At 37.8% G+C, this 19641-nt stretch overlaps 1 protein-coding gene across 6 annotated transcripts in view; it reads right to left on the bottom strand.

Moving 5' to 3' along the window:
• The window catches only part of DLG2 (discs large MAGUK scaffold protein 2), a gene marked incomplete at both ends in the record, with an annotated part of 992680 nt that overhangs the window by 370014 nt on the left and 603025 nt on the right, over positions 1-19641 (bottom strand). For all 6 annotated transcript variants that reach the window (XM_082277305.1, XM_082277307.1, XM_082277308.1 and 3 more), the window contains one exon: positions 19367-19420. In XM_082277305.1, the coding sequence (XP_082133431.1) occupies positions 19367-19420 (54 nt within the window). The remainder of the gene's footprint in view (positions 1-19366; positions 19421-19641) is intronic.

Genomic DNA, 19641 nt, shown 5'->3' with positions numbered 1-19641 from the left:
ACATACTCTGCGACTTCATTAACACTTTTTAAGATATTTTTTCTCATAATAACAATAGTAATTTGATACTCTTTTATTTTACTTCTGCAATTATTTGATTTGATTGACTTGTTTGTACTTGAAAAGTAAACATTGCATAATTCTTTCTTGCTATACTTCTACCCTTCTACAACTGCATCCACCCACTCAATAAGATATATATTTCATCATATGAATTTTAATAAGAACTGTATTATGATAGCAGCAACAACATAATCAAAACATGTACAATTTATACAACTGCAATATTTCAAAACCCCTGCACCTATCCTTCATAGTAAAAATTGTCATTAGAGTTGTTTGTTATGCTAAGTCTTATTTTCAAGAAGAGATTCTTTTGCCTAAAAATTATATCTGTAGACTTTTATTACAAGCAAAAGTAATTTTAATCATATTTAATTGGATATTGTTTTTCAGACAACTACAAGAAAGAAGACTGCTGCTTCTACTTCTGTTATCATATGCATAGAAAGATAACTACCCTAACACTGATTTTCATTCAACACGCAAATTTCATTCCTTTGGCTGCATGGTTTCATCAGTTGTCTCATCACCCAAACCTCAGACTGACAAATTCTCATTGTACAAGTAACCTCAGGATATATTTGTCCTTTAAAAATTTCCAATTGGCTGTATAATTAAGATGGCCATAGAATCAGAGAATCATAGAATGGTTTGGGTTGGAAGGGACCTTAAAGATACCTATTTTCAAACCCCTGCCAGGGGAAGGGACATCTTCCACCAGACCATATTATTTTACATTTCAGAAACAGCAAGCCCATTTGGGTGTCTAACAGTGTTAGACTTGAATAGCCTTCCATAATTTCACAGTTTTGTCAGCAAAACTAAGGAGTGATCCTTATTTAGCCCTTTGACAACCGCAGATTTGGGTTATTTCTTTCTTAATTGTCAAAGGAAAGCTGCTGGTGTTCTTTTGATACTGCTTTTCAAAATCATTACAGGTTTCCTCCCTTATTGCATATAAATAAAAATAGAGAAAACACTCTCCTGGATTTCTCTGCTTTCAAATGTGGTAATTTTGTGTTTTCAAACTGCCCTAAAAAGGCTGCCAGAAAGTTTTTCATGCTAGTCTTTATCTGAGGGAGTGCATTTTACGGACTATTTTTAATTACGGTGCGTAACTAAACCCATTTCCTTCTCTTTACCCATGCCTCCTTTAGAAAACAAGGACAATATGTTAAGTTTTTTGAACCAAAATTTACCATAACCTAAAACTTTCATGTCATGCTTATGGATCCTTCCACAGATGCACTCGACCACCAGTCACTACATCCTTTAGGGGAGATGTAACCCTCAACACACAATTAGCAGAGCTCCAAGAAGCCAAATCCAGCTTTTGGTCAACACCTGCAAAGATGTGCAGTCATGATCAACTTCACCCTGCTCAAAGACTGCTATATGTGTCTTACATGTGTCTTACATCCTTCAGGACTTAACTTTTAGTCAGCCTCTTTTTCAGCGATCGTCACAATACTCACCCTTTCTTCTTCCTGCCTCCCTCACTGTTATCCTGGCTTTTCTTGTTTCCATTCTCTTGGAGAAAATACCCATCTAGCAAGTAACCATTATCACTCTTTGGTTGATTCCCAAATTGCAATTTTATTTTACTCTACCCCATTTCTCAAATCTTGTTCAGAACAGTCATGTTTTCTTACCTATTGTGAATCACCATCCCTCAGCTGTAATCACAACTTTTCATGCCTCCAACTCAGCCTCTACTGCTTTCTGATTTTCATTCCTTTCAGGCTTTTTTTTCCATCCTTCTTATTACCTCCCATATTTGTTCTGTTTTTCCCTCACACACAGATGCACACACACATACATATCAATTTAAACCTACTTTATCTAATCCCACTTTATCTAAAATGTTATTCATGATTAGCTTTCTACCTTCTCATCTTTTCCAACTAAACTTTAAACACAGACTCCTCCCATGACTCCCATTAAGCCACTCATATACTCCACGCTCCTTGATTCTTTTCACTAATGCTTCACCTGCTTGACCATAGTTTCAAGACCTTGTCAAAATAAGGGATTCTTTTCCGGTTTCCCCACCACGCTGCTCTCACTCCCTTTTGCTATTCAGCAACAATTTAGATTTGCTTTTTTTAGCTGTTTTGTCACCATAGAGCTGACACTTTCTACAGTATAATAAACAAATGTGCTGATGCCCTTCTCCAAGGTATTCTTATTATTTTATGAGGTTTACAATGAATCATCAATTTTTCTTTCACCTTCTCTTTGGTTTGTCCATATTCTGATGGAAGCATTATTGTAGGTGTAAGCACTTGATACAGCTAATGCAGACTCAACACCAACTTCCCAGTTTTAGAAGCCTAATGCAGGAGCAGATAAAAGCAGAAATCATGCTTTCAAGTGGGGGTCACAGTAAATGGAAATGAAATTACATCTGTGTGTGAATTCTGTTAAGGCTAGCACTTCCAGCTTGAACAGAGTTAGTACCAACAAAAGAAGAAGAGTGCACAGTTCAGCTTTGGTACTTAGAACCTTCTCTCTTATGCTAAGAAAAATTCATATGCCATCATATTACCTATCTAAAGGCTAAATATCGAAGTTAAGAAGTGATCTAGGGTTTTTGGGTTTTTTTACAGGTACTGGAGAGAGGAATCAAGGCGTGAGGGGGTGATTGATGCCATGTGTCTTTGTCTTTGGATGGAATTGTTGTTTAAAGAACCTGCTTGCCCACTGACTACTATGGACAAACTTAGACTTCTAGGATTTGCATCCTAAAAACATTATTTCTTAAAAATACGGCAGGGAGCTTGGGACTAGGTGATCTTTAAGGACCCTTCCAAACAGCTCTGATTCTATGAAAATTCCTTATTTTTTGTATCTTAAACTTAGAATGTGCAGCAGTATGTAAATTTGAAACAGTACATTCAAGAGAACTGGATGCACCAATTTCTTTCTATAAAATCGTATCATTTCTTGTACAAGTCGGGCCATTTACTATACAGCTTCAGAAGTTCACAATCACTTTGCCTCTTATTTTTTTCTGTGCTTCTGCCATTGCTGACATGGTAATATATGAGTTATTATAAGTGCTCAGTTTGTTAGGTTCCTGGGTCTCTGCTCTATTTCAGATTTAGAAGAAAATCCATCAAACCTTTCAAAAAATTTGAACACTTCATACATTTCTAGAAATTATTTTTCTGGTGTAATCTATCATTCCGTGCACAAGATACATAAAAATGGAAAATTGCTGTTGCTTGATTGACCTTATTTCATCAACAAAGATTATAAAGTACTTATAAATTGGGACTTGAAGGTAATTTTAATAATGTTTAATACTTTAATTTGCATAATTTGATTTTAAAGGTTGGTAACTGTAAGAGTGTTTAAAAGGCAGAAATTTTTACATGTGGGCTAAGTTTGATTCATTTAAACACAAAATAAAATTTTATCTCAATTTTCAGGAGAAATCAGTAGCATACTAACTGGTACAGTTTTAGGCAAGGAAAGAATAGCACTAATTAACTTCATTCTTTGGTATCCATGACGTGTTTATACAGCAATCATATAATGAAATATATGTAATAGACATAACAGGTAGACCACATTTCCTCAATAAATAAATATACAACTGACATAATCTAATCTCTTACCATTTGCTAAATGGGAACATACTCTGACTCATCTTTTTGTGCCTAAAATTGTCTCCTAGTACTTTTGTTTAGGTTTGAGAGTTAATAGTCCCTTCACTGCTCTCTCACCCCATTGCCCATGAAAAAAATCACAATCCATGAATTCTCTTGGTTTCTTTTGTTATGTGTTAACTCTGGCAAAAGCACTGAAGGCTGAACTCTACTATCAGTAGCACCGGTGGAATCCCACTGGTGTCACTGGGCTTGTACTTGTGTAACTGAAGTCACATTATTCATTTGTGGATGTACTTACACCTGCAGGAGGGAACAGCCCTGAGAAAGTGAAGAAAATTCCTGCAACTAATGATAAAAAGGAGTAATAAGGAAAATTCACACACAAAGTACACGTACACTTATAAATACGGATTCCACAGGAGAAGCTTCTTATGCGTGACTTAGCTGCTTTACAACTATCTTTACAGCAGCAGAAAGGTTTGCTATTTCTCTTAGAATCTTGGAAGGCTCTTTGGTGTATGTATGGGAAGGGAGACACAGTCCTCTGCACTCTACAACTAAAAGCACAGCAGAACAGCTCCTTCATACCCAATTAATTTTGCTGCAGAAAAAAAAAAAGAAGACATTTTGAATGGCTGAGGCAAAATCAGTGGTTTTCTGCTCCTCCTCCTAAGCCCAGGGTAAGAAAATTGACGTAACTGTTGTTCACAGGAATTAAGAGTGTACACCCTGAGAAGCAGCTAATGCAGCCTCGCTGATCATCACCAGTCCCAATTTAAGCCATGTCAATATTCAGCAAACTGTTCCACGTGCTTTTCAAACCTTCCTAGTAGAAAAAAACTGGTTTGCATCAGTTCGAGAGAATTTGAGTTTTCCACAAAAAATTTTTTCAACTTAAATCAAAGGAGAGAGGAAAATATCACTTTCATCCACCTTCAATCAATCTAATTTCTGACACAATAATGAAATATTGAACTTGAAAGTTACTCTGAAAATAATTTTTAGGCATTGCCTTGGTATTCTAAAAAAAATTATTATTTTTAAGATTACCTATTAACATACAACAGCAGAGATGAAAGAAGCTTTACTAAAGAACGGAGGAAAAAGCCAAAAGAAAGCTTGAGAAAAATGCTGACACATAATCCTCTTTGAAACAAGCACAAAAATGTTGCAGTGCTCTCTTGCTTTAAGTAAGCAGTGATGAAAAAACCTATGGTACAAGAAATACTCTAAGAATATTTTTACTACACTAAAATGCACAACTGCAACACAGAAGTACTCTGAAAATGTTTAATGTCACACAATACTACTTTAAAATGTCAAGTATTTCATCATCTCTCTCCAGAAGTAGAGTATATTTTACCAGTTATATGAAGTACCTTTATTACATTCTCCCTAGGTTTCCTGACATAATGAAACCTGTAATTTCCACACTGAAGTGAAACTATTTGGCTGCAGAGATGTGGAAAGTGTTCTGGTTCTTATCTCAACAATATGTAATGAAGTTAGTGGCTGGTGACCATCATAGCTAGATTTGTGTACACATCTTCTCCTGGACATCAAATTCTGCAATACGGCCAAGGCCAACAAGGCCACTAACCAGACATTTCACTTGCCATTACTACACTGTACATGCTCCAGCATGTCTGGTCCACAGACAAGTTATTTTTCAGGATTCAATTTATTTCTGCTTCATCCTGGGTTCATCACAGGAGCCATCAGGCCATCAAAGGTGCTCACACACACATATGAGCAGAGAGGCACAAGGACAGGTGGAAAAACTCAGGGAAGCCGCAGCCCCTGGCTCAGGGTGACACCAGTGCTGTGGGTCAGCTGGGGAGAGCATCACTGCCTGTGGGGCTGGGACACCTGCAGGATGCAGGGAACGAGCATCCTGGCATTGCAACAAGACTTAGAAGATTTTTAGGTGAAGAATAAAAGGTGTGGAAAAGGGAAGGATAGAAGTGGTTTAGAGATGGAGAGGAAGAAGTACAGGAATACAGATGGGTAAGTAGTTAAAAGGGGCCAGTCACATACAGGCAAGGCCGGTCAGTTCATTTCCCTGTCTGAGCCCTGTGCCTGCTGATCATCTTCAGTCATATCTTCTATTAAACTCCATTTCTACCTGTTTTCTGGGGCAAGAGGTTCTGTGTTCTCTGTGCGCGTGTGTCTGTGTGTAGTGGTCTGTGGCACCAGCAGCTGGAGTGCACGAGGGTGCCTGTAGCAATGGATGATTGCCAGCAAACATCAAGCTGGGCTAGCTGGGGAGTAGGTGAAGCAGTGAGAAATCTGGGGTGTGTATGTGTAACTGGAAGCAAGACAAGGGTAGAATTTGTCTTCTGAAGGGGTAAGGGATCCAAGGCAACTACCCAGGAGACTTTAGGATCCAGGGGTTGGCTGAGACCCATTTGTATGTGTGTGTGTTTTATGTAAGGGCAAGGATCCAGGGCCAGCTACTGGATGGACTGTGTGTCTCAGCTCAGGAGGGATCATAGTCCCACGGGGTGTGTGTATGCTGGTTTGTGCAAAGGAGTCTGTGCCAGCAGCTGGACAGCGGTTGCAGCTTCACATGCCAGCATCTGGAACAGCAAGGATCTGGGGCCAAGCATCTAAACCCAGCTCCTGGCAGATTTCACACCACACACGTGAAAATATGTGTACACACAGGGAGGCGCTGGTGGCGCTTTTGTTTGTGTGGGTACTGACTGCTGTGCCGTTCTGCTCAGACACGCGTCTGTCTACCTGAATGTCTTCTGTTTGTCCGTGGGCTTACTGGGAATGCAGGGTCGGCCTTGCTACTGGTTGAGCACACTGGCATGGAGTCCCAACAGCCTTGCTTCCATCAGGCTACCAAATTTAGCAACCCCCTAACATCTTGCAGTAATTCACGCACATATACTGCAAACATGGCATTTCTTTGTTATCATAGACTACAACTCGATGCAATGCTAAACCAAGAAAAAACTCTTTGCAGACTCGTGTTCGTTGCTATGTATCCCCTATTTTCGCCCAAGCAGAAAGATGAAAAATGTTACAGGAAAAGCTATTCTTACAATCTTTTTGAATCATTCTTCACTAAGAAACAGCAGGGAAAGAACAATGGCTAGAAAAAATACCTGGAAATAAGAAACTGTGCTCAAAGTGTAAATGACAGTAGACTTTATACAATATTAAAGCTTTAACTTTAGTAAAGCAATTTATACAAAATATAAAGTAACATGATTTTAGCTGCAGCCAAAAATCAAAAAATGTGGAATTCAAGAACTGGGGATAAAGTCAAGTATAATTTATTTTCCTTCAAAAGATCTGCATATAGAGACAAAGTTCATTGAGACGTGATTGAAACAGGGGTGCCCAGTTCTGACCAACCTGTCTTATTGAAGAGATCAGATGAGGATGGCTCCTGGAGATTGGTCCTTATTTTGAAAGAGAGATGAACATCTTTCAATAATGTCAAGATATAGGGAAAAGAGTTTCACTAACTAGAATATATTTGTGTCCTTCTGCATGAAATTCAAATTCTTGGAGAATGAAGGAAGAGCACTTCTCTGACCTATTTTACAAACCAAGCTCAAAGTAATACACAATACTTCTAAAAAGAAATTAAACAGTATTGAAAGCACCAGCTGCAATATACACCTCTCCTCTAGGGAAAGACCAAGAGGTCATATGGACAGTTAAATATTTTTATTATTTTTAGAATAAGAAAGAGCACTACTAAGATACCAGGTACCTGCTTCTACTAAAGAGAAATGATGCAGTCCAGCATCTTAATTGTGCCTCCCCTGATGGGGGAGACTTTTTAGAGTCTTTGCCATAAGTCAGAGATGAGCGGGACTTCTGTATTTTCTTGGTCTTCAGGTTGTTTATTATATCTTACCAGTAATTCATATACCGACAGCACAGCATGAAGCAGGGCAAAATACAAAAGGCAAAATACAGGAAAGCTCAAGGCTTTTTAAAGGTAAAATAACCAATGGTCACTAAAATTGTACATTATGAACTAGCCTTTCACATAGCCCTGTACTGTGGCATTTTGTGACCAATCATTTTATACTACCAATACTGCAGAAAATGGAGTAGGTGAAGAAGGAGGAAGAAACCTGAAAACTACAAGAATCCCCCATTTTGATGTTTTTTTGCTTTTGTCTACTTACTATATTAATAAACCCAAAACCTCTAAATTTTTCACGCTGTGACAATCTTACATAATATTCTATCACCTAGTTCACACTAGCGTAGATTCTGATTCTTCCCAAAGGGTAGGCAATTTTCTCCATGGACGAAGGTCAAAACCAGTGCTGTCCAGGGGGGTAGAACCCTTCAAAACAGGCAGAGAAATACTCTCTGCACTTTGGGTTCCCACAGAGAAAGACTATGGTGAAATCAGAGCAATTAATCAATCTTGCACTGTGCACATTATTTGAAAAATTAGCATAGCTCGATAGTTTCAAGATAAATTCACAGTGTGCTATGCTCATCTTTCCATCACCTTTGCAAAGTCTAAGTCCTGAATTTGGACATCAGACAAGATTAATTTTGTTATGACCACACTAATTCTCACTTAAGCTCTGCAAAGAATTAAACAATCACACTTGCCAATATTCAGTAAAGTGCTTCTGCCTAGCAAACATAAAACATAATGTACTCAGCACAAATAATTTATGACTGAAAAGAATCCAGAACTTTAAACTGTTGTCATCTTTATGCAGAACAATTTACAGACACAAATTATTCAACAGCTGACGGAATATGTTAATGTAAGATACAAAAGAAATGTGCTTCAATTATCATTTCTCTTTACTAGTAATCTCAACGAAGTGGACATTTATCTCCTATAAGAATCTTTATTTTATATTATTTTCAAACTAAGTCAATCTTCTATAGAAAGTTATGAGGGCTGCAATTTCTAAGATCAGGAAAACAAATATTATCTGTGGCATATTTGGTTTCTCTATGCTAGGTCATCTAAACACTGATTAAAAATGTAATTTACTATTAAGTCTGCATTGAGAGTAGCATGGGATTTTATTCTGTAACATGTGGATGAGAAACCAGTCATATTCCCAAACAGTCTACACTCACAACTTGCAACAGTAGGGACTTTGGAACATTTGCTGGAACTGTGCTGAAGTTCTGTTAGTTTTACAGCATGGATCAGATAATCCCTGGCTAACAACGGGGAGAAATAAGAGCATTGAAATGGCTAATTATGCGATTTTATTAAAAGAGAACGGTGTTCCATTGAGATCTTTGTATATTGCTGTAGGGAACAAGTAAGAACACAATCAGCTATTCTAAAAATTTTTAAAAGCTACCATAAATAATATGAAAAAATGCTCCTATGAAAAACACAGTGGATAGTGTTAAGACCAGTACATAAAAGATCACACGAGAAGGGTATGTTTTCTAGCCATTGTTGTTACTGATGCTGCATTATGTGCTGCCAGGATAAAAACCTTGCCTTGGCTGAACTTTAACAGATAGTTTGCAAAGTAAAATATCAAATAATTCTAGGCATAAAATAGTAAATATTTTTAAAATTACAAAGAAGAGTTCTTGTAAAATAAATTTCAGACATACTTCATCTTAAATGAGTGAAAAATCATTGTAATCAAGCCATCATATGTCCAAAAAGACATGAATGCAATATATTTCTTTTTCACTTTTCATCAAAATAAGCTTTCTCTTCAATCCAGAAGAGTTATTTTCTCTTTACTTCTTAGATTGTCCAAGGTCAAAGGAACACATCTGTCTCTGACAGCAATTAATCTGCAATCCTCCAAAATGAAGTCTTATGATAAAGGAAAGCTTTCTTCCTTTTTTGTAATTAAAACTATTAAGACGATGACACCTGTGCTAGCTCTTCTTTCATTCTTTTTGCAACAGTTTTCTGTTAAGTTCTACACCTTTCTAATACAGTGAATACTGACCAATACAAATCCCATTGTCTTGACTCTCAAACCCCCTAAGTTTATAGTAAGTAGTTACTCACGCGTACTCTTTATGCTGTTTCCCAATTCACTTCAGAACTGTAACTTAATGACAAAGTAATTCAAAATAAAGCTAATGCTATGGAAAAATAGCCTTGTGTATTTGAACAGCTTTATCAGCTTCTTAGAATCACAGAATGGTTGGGGTTGTAAGAAACTCTGAAGATCATCTCGTTCCAATCTCCCTGCCATGGGTCTTAATTATACAGATACATATATATATATATATTCTGACCAAGTGTTTTATGCAAAAGACAGTGGGTTTGGTGGTTTAAGACCTTGAATTGTATATAAAAACATATTTTTAAGAGGTTATGTTAGCCACTGGATTCGCAAACCTACCAACACAACCGATTTCAGCCTACTGCTACAATATCCAGTAAAGTTAGCTGTGGTAGTTTAATATAAAAATAATTATACAAAAGCAAAAGCTAATTTAAGGCTAGGGAGAGAATGACAAAACCAAATTCAAATGACATTTAATTTAGGTCAGGTCAGGCCATATAATTTTAGGCTGCCTCAGATCTCCAAGTGCTTCAAACAATTTTAAAAGGCATATGCTACATTCTGCAGCACGTGCCAACATCACAGACAAATTAAAAATTAAGTATAGCTGGGTGCGGAGGAGGGGTATGTACACACCCAAACACCCCCATATGTATATAGTATATATGGTTTTTCTCTGAGTGATGAAAACACCTGACAGAGCAAGGCCTGGCTGGCTTCCTCCAGCAGAGGCAGTAAGGATAAGAGTGGCCCAACAAGAACAGACTTTGCAAAAGCAAAGCACTGTACCTCTTTCAAGGGGTTTATTACACTGTCACCCAAAGGACCTGATAGTGAGTATGCACAAACCTGTCGGCAAGCTTAGTTTTTTGTCAAAAAGTCTGCTTCACAAACTTGAGAGTGTTAGAACTAAGACTGATAAATGCATGCCCATGATCTGGACTGAAATGCTAAAGTACTTGCACTCCAAGTACTCCAAATCCAAAAAGCATGAAGCATTACACACTCTATGCTGTGTCCACCTGAAGCAGAGGGATACGAGTGAGTGTAGGATGTGATGCCTACAGTTCAATAAGCTCCTCTCTCCCAGTCTGCTAATTGCAACCTTTCAAACATCCACAGGAAGAACTCCTTGATTGAATCTAAAGTGCAGCATTATTCATAGGCAATTGAAAATAGACAGTATTATAATTTTGCAGAATAAAAGTGTGAAGGAATAATTAGATACGTGACCAAGGGGATGCATTAACTTGTTGGATTGACAGGATGTTGATAATTCTACCTACATCCAGACACAATAAAGGCTTTTTGATTTTTTTATGTAGTATGATATGTAGCACTCAAATATGCAAAGTAGTGTTCATTCCTAAAGAAAATAAATCCCCTAAAATAATGAAATTATTTTACTTGAAAGTAAAGCTTTTACCTTAATTAAAAATTATGTCTTTGATAAGGCTTAAATATTAAAAATGCATTCAGAATTTAAAAGCAAAACACATGGAAAACAATAACATTTTTACTTCAGAACCACTTTGACCCTTCTTTAAAAGATGTTTCTTTCTAAAACAGTATATTTTAAAAGGAAAGGTTTGAAATAAATTTATTTTCAGGTAGAAAAACAGTGGGTGTGAAGTAGAGGCAAAATAAATAATATGATCCATTCTGTATTTTTGTTTTGGGTTTTCAACAGACGCAGCATATTTTTTTATGCTTCACACTAAAATCCATGTAGGTCATCAGACAGCAGAACAAAGACTTCTCTGTTTTTGCATGTTTAAGGGGAGTTGTTTTATATTAGTTCATTAGTTTTGTATTCTGTAGCACCTTTTTTGCTAATGATCACAAAATATTTTATAAACATTATTTGAATCAAATCTGTCAACACTACTATTATAAAAGAAAAATGTCTTATCCCACTGCAGGAACAATGACATGCAGAACACAGCAGTGCTTGCCAGGGCAAAAAACATTGCTGTAATACAATTCAAGGGCCAAAACAGAGAAGCCAAGCCAATGCAGCTTTTAAAGACTAGCACAGAACTCTACCAGCATTAACTTTTCCATTGTAATGCACATTAATGACAGGCTGAAAGATGAGTTTAAATAATAAACAAAACTTCAGGTTAACAATCTGGAAAACGCAAGTTGTTAGAGATAATAAGGTGTATAAGCTGACTTTCAAGACTATGATCAAACTAATTAAGAAAGAAGCAACAAATTTATTCTGAGAAGTCAATGGAAAAAATATATATACACCTACATTATATTTTTATATCTTTCAATATATTATTAATAAAAATCCAAACTCCATGAGCTTCCTTCTTTTCTAAAAATTCAGATCCTATCCTTTTAGACTAAAATTTCTTTTTAGTCCTCTATTACCACTGTCCTCAAAAATTTGCTCGTCAGCCATAGTAATTGTTGTGGTTTCATAGCAGACAACAGCCAAGCCCCACACAACTGCTTATTCCCCTACCAGCGGGATTTGGGAGAGAATTGGAATGGTCAACAGTAGAAAACTTGTGGGTTGAGATAAAGACAGCTTGATAGGGAAAGCACAAGCCACACACAAGCAATGCAAAACAAGGAGTTAATTTACTGCTTCCCATGGGCAGGCAGGTGTTCAGCCATCTCCAGGAGAGCAGGGCCCCATCACGTGTAATGGTGACTTGGGAAGACACACGCTATTACTCTGAATGTCCCTCCCTTCCTCCTCCTTCCCCCCACTTTATACACCGAGCATGATGCCGCATCCTCTGGAATATCCCTTTGGTCAGTTGGGGTCATCTATCCTGGCTGTGTCTCCTCCCAGCCTCCTGTGCAACCCCAACTTCCACACCAGCGTGGCAGTACAAAAAGCAAAAAAGGCCTTGGCTCTGTGTAAGCCCTGCTCAGCAATAACATAATCCCCTCTATATTAGCAACCCTGTGTTCAGCACAAATCCAAAACAGCCTCATATCAGCCACTGTGAAGAAAGTTAACTCTACCCCAGCCAAAACCAGCTCGGTCATACATGACATTTAATATTCATTATGTAATTCATTATGTAAAGACACATTTTGTTGGGGTCCCTCCCCCGCCGTGTAGCCCTGGCAGAGGGGCCCTGAGGGCACAGACACGGGGTTTCCCTGCCCCTGCTCAGCCTCGTTCCCATGGGTTGGTTTGTGTTCCCTGCGCGGGCAGAAGGACCCTTGGTCCGTGACTGGAACAGTTCCTGGGCAGAGCCCCGGCCATGCGGCTGGAGAAATAAACATCTCTCTGAAACATCTATCAAGAATCTGTCTGTCCATATATATTTCCTTTCCACGGGACTCCTGGTTTGATATATGCATGTTGCAGTATCCCCACTGCAACAACACTTTATTGTAAAAATATATAATGCCACCTCCTTACTCCAATTTACTTATCTATGATGCACCTACATGCATATTATCCAATAAAAGCCTTTAGAGCACTGACTGTCTCAGAAATCGACAAATTTATCCCATTCTTTTTATGGTCAGATGTGGCAATGTGCTCCAATCCCCAACCTTGCCTTTATATTCTGAATGGTATCCCCACTCAAGTAATAGCCAAAAGTGGTGGTCAGTCATGGATGTCCTGACAGCAGAATCTGGCTCCAACTGGACTAGGGAGGAGACAGATGACACATGATAGCCAAGAGCAACATTTGGGCAATACACCCAATTAACCAGAATGCTGGGTAATGTCCAACTCACGGCAAATTTGGAAGAAACTAACATCTGTAGTCAGTATGCAAATATGACTATGACACAATCATCTGACTCCATGAAGCGTGGACAGCCCAAGGCCTGTTGCACTCTCCCGCATGGCAGTGGGCTGCATACCAGGATCTGCCCTTGAGTAGGAATGCCTCTCAAGGTTACTCCTCAAGGTTGAGAGATTCCTTATCACATCAGATGCTTGGTAAGTGAATTGGGAATAAGCACACTGAAACTTGGCAATCTTTCAGAAAGGATGATTAAATATTGGAATGGGCTGTTCAGGGAGGTGGTTGAGTCACTGTCCCTGGAGGTGTTTAGGAAAAGACTGGATGTGGCACTTAGTGCCACGGTCTAGTTGACATTGTGGTTTGATCAAAAGCTGGACTTGATGACCTCAGAGGCTTTTTCCAACCTAATTGGTTCTGTGATTGAGAATATATAATCCTTTAGGCATCAATCATTACCCAAGGCTGAGACTTAAGTCTGGATCTAGCCACACCTAAACTCCCCTCTGAAAGGAAGTTTGGAACACAATGGGGTCCTTTTTGAACCTCATGGCTCAATGGGAAGATCCCCCTGAAAATTCTGACTGTTCTCTATGCAGTAAATGCTCAAGTACACCTGGCCATTAATTCTTGTTAAGCTACTCCTGTATTTACCATTGAACTTCTCTTATATCAATAAAATATAGTTCATTCTCACTTGAGAGTAAAGTGCATGATTCCATCTGCAGCATCAGAACAGGAAGAATTTATTTTTTTTCAGCCTTTGTTTAAGCTTTTATGTCCTCCTTCTAATGTTCTAAATCCAGGTGCACTAGCTGAATAGCAGAGAGTAAAGCCAAAAATTTTCCTAAACTCCCCATTTTGGCATCACCCTGGCCCCCACACTTCCCTGAGCAGGAAGTGTCGCAGGGCACTGCCCTGCTGCAAGAGGGGCTGAGCTCATGGTGCCCCTAAGCTGGGATGCATCAAAACAGCTGCACAGCCCTCCCTGCTGCAAACGTAAAACAATCCAAAGATTTGATTAGAGCTCATGAAAACATAACCTACATAGTCTGAAAATTACTTCTTCAGGACACAACTCAAATGTATCTTCACAGAACTCAGTACAGATGGTATAGTTAGCAAATCAAACCAATAATAAAATAACTCATAATAAAATAATAATAAAATAATAATAATTTGAAAGAACAATGTGAACCTGAAGAAATGTAAGGAATTCATTGTGATTGAAAGGAGAATAAAGTACATATTCCTTAGATCTTATCACTGTGACAAGATAGGGGAGGAAGGGAACAAGCGAAGTACCAGAGTGAACTTGTTAAATTTTTTGTTAAGATGAAAAGAAAATAAAATTCCATCATAAGATAAATAGAAAGGCTCCCTTCAATTTCTAAAAGTGATGCAGCAAAGCCAGCCTTATAGCTACTTTTAACTGAACTATGCAGCTTTTTGGAAATGAAAAAAAAATAAATAAGGCCTATTCTGTGCAACAGAGAAAATGAGATGATTCATGTATTATTAAATTAATGCTTCTCATTATACAAAGAGATCTAAAATTTACAGCCAAAGAATAGAGAACAAACAAACTCCCACAAATGTTTAATTGTGCTTAAAATGCCACAGAAGAATTCGTTTTGTACCATCTAAGCTTCCTATTGAATTTATTCCCACGTCCAAAGCTTGGTGAGCCAAAGTTTTCAAACCACTGAACCTAGGAAAAAGCTTAATTAACTGTTTCTTCTGTTATTTGCTGCAGGCCCAAATTACAAGGAATAACACACACTACAATAGAATAAGGCCTTTTCTTTCATCTCGTCTAAGAAAAGTGTACTGATGAAAACCAGTCCCACAAAGGATGATTTTTTTTCCCCAAACTATTGAGTTGAAAGGTTTGAAGAATATCAACAGAAGAAAAATGTTTAATTAAGAGATTTTACATCATTATGGCATGAATGAGACAAATCACTCAGTTTACCAGTTGTATACCAACTGTAAAAATTAAATTTCTTCCTGGTGGACCAGTGCAAAGATGACATGTGAACATGCTTTGTGAATGTGACCATTACTGTGAGGCGTCTCTCTCTAAAACACTCAGGAATTTTTGAAGGAAGATGGCAGAGAGGATGGGCAGAGCTGTTAATGAATTGGAAATGCATTGAGGGTACATCCTGTAAAATGAAACAATGACACAAGTTGCGCCAACAGCCTAATGAAATCATGAGAAGTCTCCATCTGACATATAACACCACCAAAAAAAGCCTGACCTTATTTAGGGATCTATCAGGCTATCAGCTGTGGCTAGTAACGACAGAAAAAAATATCATTTTGATTCAGCAAAATTTGAAAATCCACGCTTATTCCCATGTTTAAATTTGGACATAATTTCTACAGGGTATAAAATGAATTAATTAAACTTTTTATGGTAAATACAATGCAAATTACAGTCATTTAAGAAAAAAAAATGTAAGAAAAATAATATGCTGTTTTATTTTTTCAAGCAGCACGTTTTGCAAACATGAGTGGACAGCATTAACTAGCTGTCATGAAAAGTATCTTAGAAAAACCCAACAGTCAGAAATCAAAAACTAGTATGTCAAAAATTTTCTTGAGACACATCACCTGCTTATATATTTCCTTGCCTTTTAATTTTATTCAACAAGTTGATTTAGAGATGGCGTCCAGAGTTGTGGAAGGCAATCAAAAGAATTCAAGGACAACCATCTAAGACTAGAGAAAGACAAATGGAAAAAAAAGAACGTGAACGTTGGAAACATAACCCAATTAGCAGCATCTAAAAAATTCTTCTGGTTCTTCCCACCCAGTCTTCCTGGACTCCAAGCATACTTTGACAATGGGAGCTGAGTATCAGGGACAAACAGCAGGAATCTAAGACCACTATAGTCCCAAGGAACAGCACTTCTGGATGTTTTAAATACTCTGCAGTTCTGAGAGAGGATCAGCATCTTACACCAAGGCTGCTTTTAACTTTGGACAGAAAATATAATCATTTAACTTGAATTCTCTGATCCATAAAAAAATTTGTTCTCACAGTGTTAGATGTTTATTTTATGGCAACTGAAAAACAACAGTGCCTTTCAGAAGTGCTAATACCTAGCTAGTTAACTGTAAGAATACTTAAACATTCACCAAAGATGTTCCTAGGCACTTAGAGTCTTCCCCCAGGCATGTCTGGAAGTCCTAACAGTGCTGAAAATGCAGCTGCTTGGCACATGCTCAAGTTTCAATATCATAATTAAATCTAGCTTTCTGTTATCTCTCTGAACTGACCTCATCCAAGATATGTTTTAGGACATATCTGCTAAATCACATTTCTTGTAAAATAAATTATATAATGATGGCTGCAGTATCATACACTTATCCAGTTTGGAAGATTTGTCTCTATATTTCCAAATATTTAAAAGAGAGACAAAACCCCCCTAACATCCCATGATGTTATAGGCTGTATTACAGGACCCACACAATACTGTAGGCTATACTAGGTTTTGCTGGGATGGGTTTTTTCCTCCATAACAGCCTATGTGGAGCAATAATTCAATGTGTGGGTGAAACAATGCTGATAATATACCAGCGTTTTAGCTATTGCTGAACAAAGCTTGCACAGTGCATCAAGGCTTTTTCTCCTTCCCATTTTGCCCTTCCTGTCCCAGTAGCAAGTTGGCTAGGGGTGGGTACAGGGTTTGGATAGGACCTAGCCAGGACAGTTGACCCCAAGTGACCAAAGGGATATTCCATACCACGTGGTGTTCAGCAATAAAAGCTCAGGTAAAGGAGGAGCAAGGGAGAACATTCACAGTTATGATATTTGTCTTCCCAAATAACTGCTACACATGGCGAAGCCTTGCTTTCCAGGAAACGCTAAACATCTGCCTGCTGATGGGAACTAGTAAATGAATTTCTTATTTTGCTCTACCAGCCAGGAGCAGATGCACACACAAGCAAACATGGATCTGGTCTAGTGACTGCAGCAACTCCCTTGCAGAGGAAATGTAAAATGAAACCAAACTAAATTGAACTGAATTACTCCTGAGAGTAAGAAAGAAAACACAGGTCTCCCAGCCCACTCTCTCCAATATTAGGAAGAGGTCATTTGTTCACAGCTTTTGTCTCATTTAGAGAATATTCAAGCATACAAATTCTGAGCAGAAGGAAATGCCTGTTTGTAAAGCAGAGACCCCAGGCTCTGTGGGGCAGTATGGTGGCCTGGGCTCAGCAGACAGGTCAAGGTGAAGTGTTTCTTATTGTCTAATGTAAATAAATTCTCTGTGGTGGCGCTGCTGTGTCCCATATCTGAGAGAAAGAACTCTTCCCAGGCTGAGAAGACTAAAGTGACTAATTCAGAGTTGTCTCAGGTAAGCACTTTCTGTTTATTTATCCAGTTCACATCGTATATTGGAGACTGAAACAGCCCACAGGCACTTCTCAGGCTACTGTCAACATTTCTCTTGAATGTGTTTGGTCATTTGATCTTTAAGAGAAAGGAACTCCAGTATAAAAGTGGCATAAAAGCATGTAAGTATTGATAGGATGTGTTAGGGGAATAACTCATATTGATTGAGCATCTTGTCACTAGAGTAATTGCATCCGTATTTATGAATTCTAACACTGTAGCAGCAGAGGATCCTGGGCACAGGTCCAGTGCTGAAAATGAGAACTGGGGCTCACAGTGTCCCTTTTGGAAGACTAGAGAACACTAAGTGTAAAATGTCTCATCAAAATACACCAGAAAAGCCAGACAGACCTATTGAAAGTGAGACCATAGCAGATGGTTCTGATGTTAGGATGGAAAACTGAGACAGAAATGTTAGGAAGCCTTTTAAAAAAGCTGAATGCAAATGAACAGAGAAATTCTATTTAACTTTTTCACCCTTCCCAATAGTTCATATTCCCATCAAGGAACTTAATTCTCTTCTGCTTTACAGCACTGTCATTCTTCTAAATTGCTCTTGTCTGTGATCCTTATCTGTGCTCTGCACCATAATTTCTAAGTTTTATGAATTGTCAGAAACAAACTGGCCAGGACAACCCCTATTAAGCTTCCTGATCAACACTCTTCTGAAAGACAGAACCCAGCAACATGACTGGTGTAGGTAGATAAATAATTAGGCTTATGCATTGGTATCATAAGAAACAGATGTGGACAAAACCCGACAGATGAGAGACATTAATTAGGAGCTTTGAAAAGACAACGAAGATGATGCAAGAGGAAAGATTAGATACTGGCTGGCTAGCTTTGTGCTACTTGCTCTTCTTTCCTCCAATCATTTAAGCCTGTTACTCTCTTTGTGCTGTGTTTGCTTTGTGTTTTTCTGTGTCCTTTATCTTCAACTATAGTTGATTTTACAGTCTAAATGACAATAATATCAAATGCTTGTAGAAAAAACAGATTTTTTAAAATTTAATAAAAACATGCATTTATTTTAGGATAATCTGTTTCCTAGAAGTCATAAAAATGAAGAGACATAAACAGGAAAATATTAGGTCAATTAGTTTGAGCTGTTATTTATTGTGAGCAATTTCCATCTACAAAAGAAGTATAAACAGAAAAATGAATGGATATTGCACCATTTTAATATTACACTGTGCATCCAGGTATCTTTCTATTAAGCTAGTAGGGTGTGCATGACTCTAAAAGGAAATATTCATGTCACTGGTAAGGATGACAGCCTTAATAAAATCACTTTTCTTTTTTTCAAAGAAAGGCTAGCTTTAGTAAGCATAAACTACAAATTATGTGTATAAAATATGCTATGATTCAACTGAGAGCAATTATCATTCCAAATTTCTTTTTCTAGAAAAGAATTTACTGTGTAACTGTAAAAGAAATTATTAATTGTAAGATTTTTTTATAAAATAACTTCTACGCAGTACTGAACAGAACCTCTGTGTGAAAATAAACCGGCTCCACATATTTATAAAGAAACCCCTTAATACTTACGTAAGGGATTGTGTCCAAGGTATCTGTGTTGACAATTATAGGGGCAGGGCTTGCCTGAAAGAGAAGAAAAAAGAAGAGAAAATAAATTTAAAGACCTGAAATTCATTAGTATTGAAATACCCATAATGATACATTAAGAGTCAAAAGCCTGTCTTCCCACTGAATTCAAATTGTACAACAGTACATAACTGCATAACTGTGTGTTCAATCAATTGAGGATGAAGGAAATAGATTCTCAGCCTCCAAACCACAGCTCACTGTTGTCTTTCAATTTC

The sequence above is a fragment of the Coloeus monedula genome (assembly GCF_965178545.1).
Source record: "Coloeus monedula genome assembly, chromosome: 3".
Taxonomy (NCBI): Eukaryota; Metazoa; Chordata; class Aves; order Passeriformes; family Corvidae; genus Coloeus; species Coloeus monedula.
Note: the sequence above shows the minus strand (reverse complement) of the source record. Positions and strands in the feature narration are given on the sequence as shown.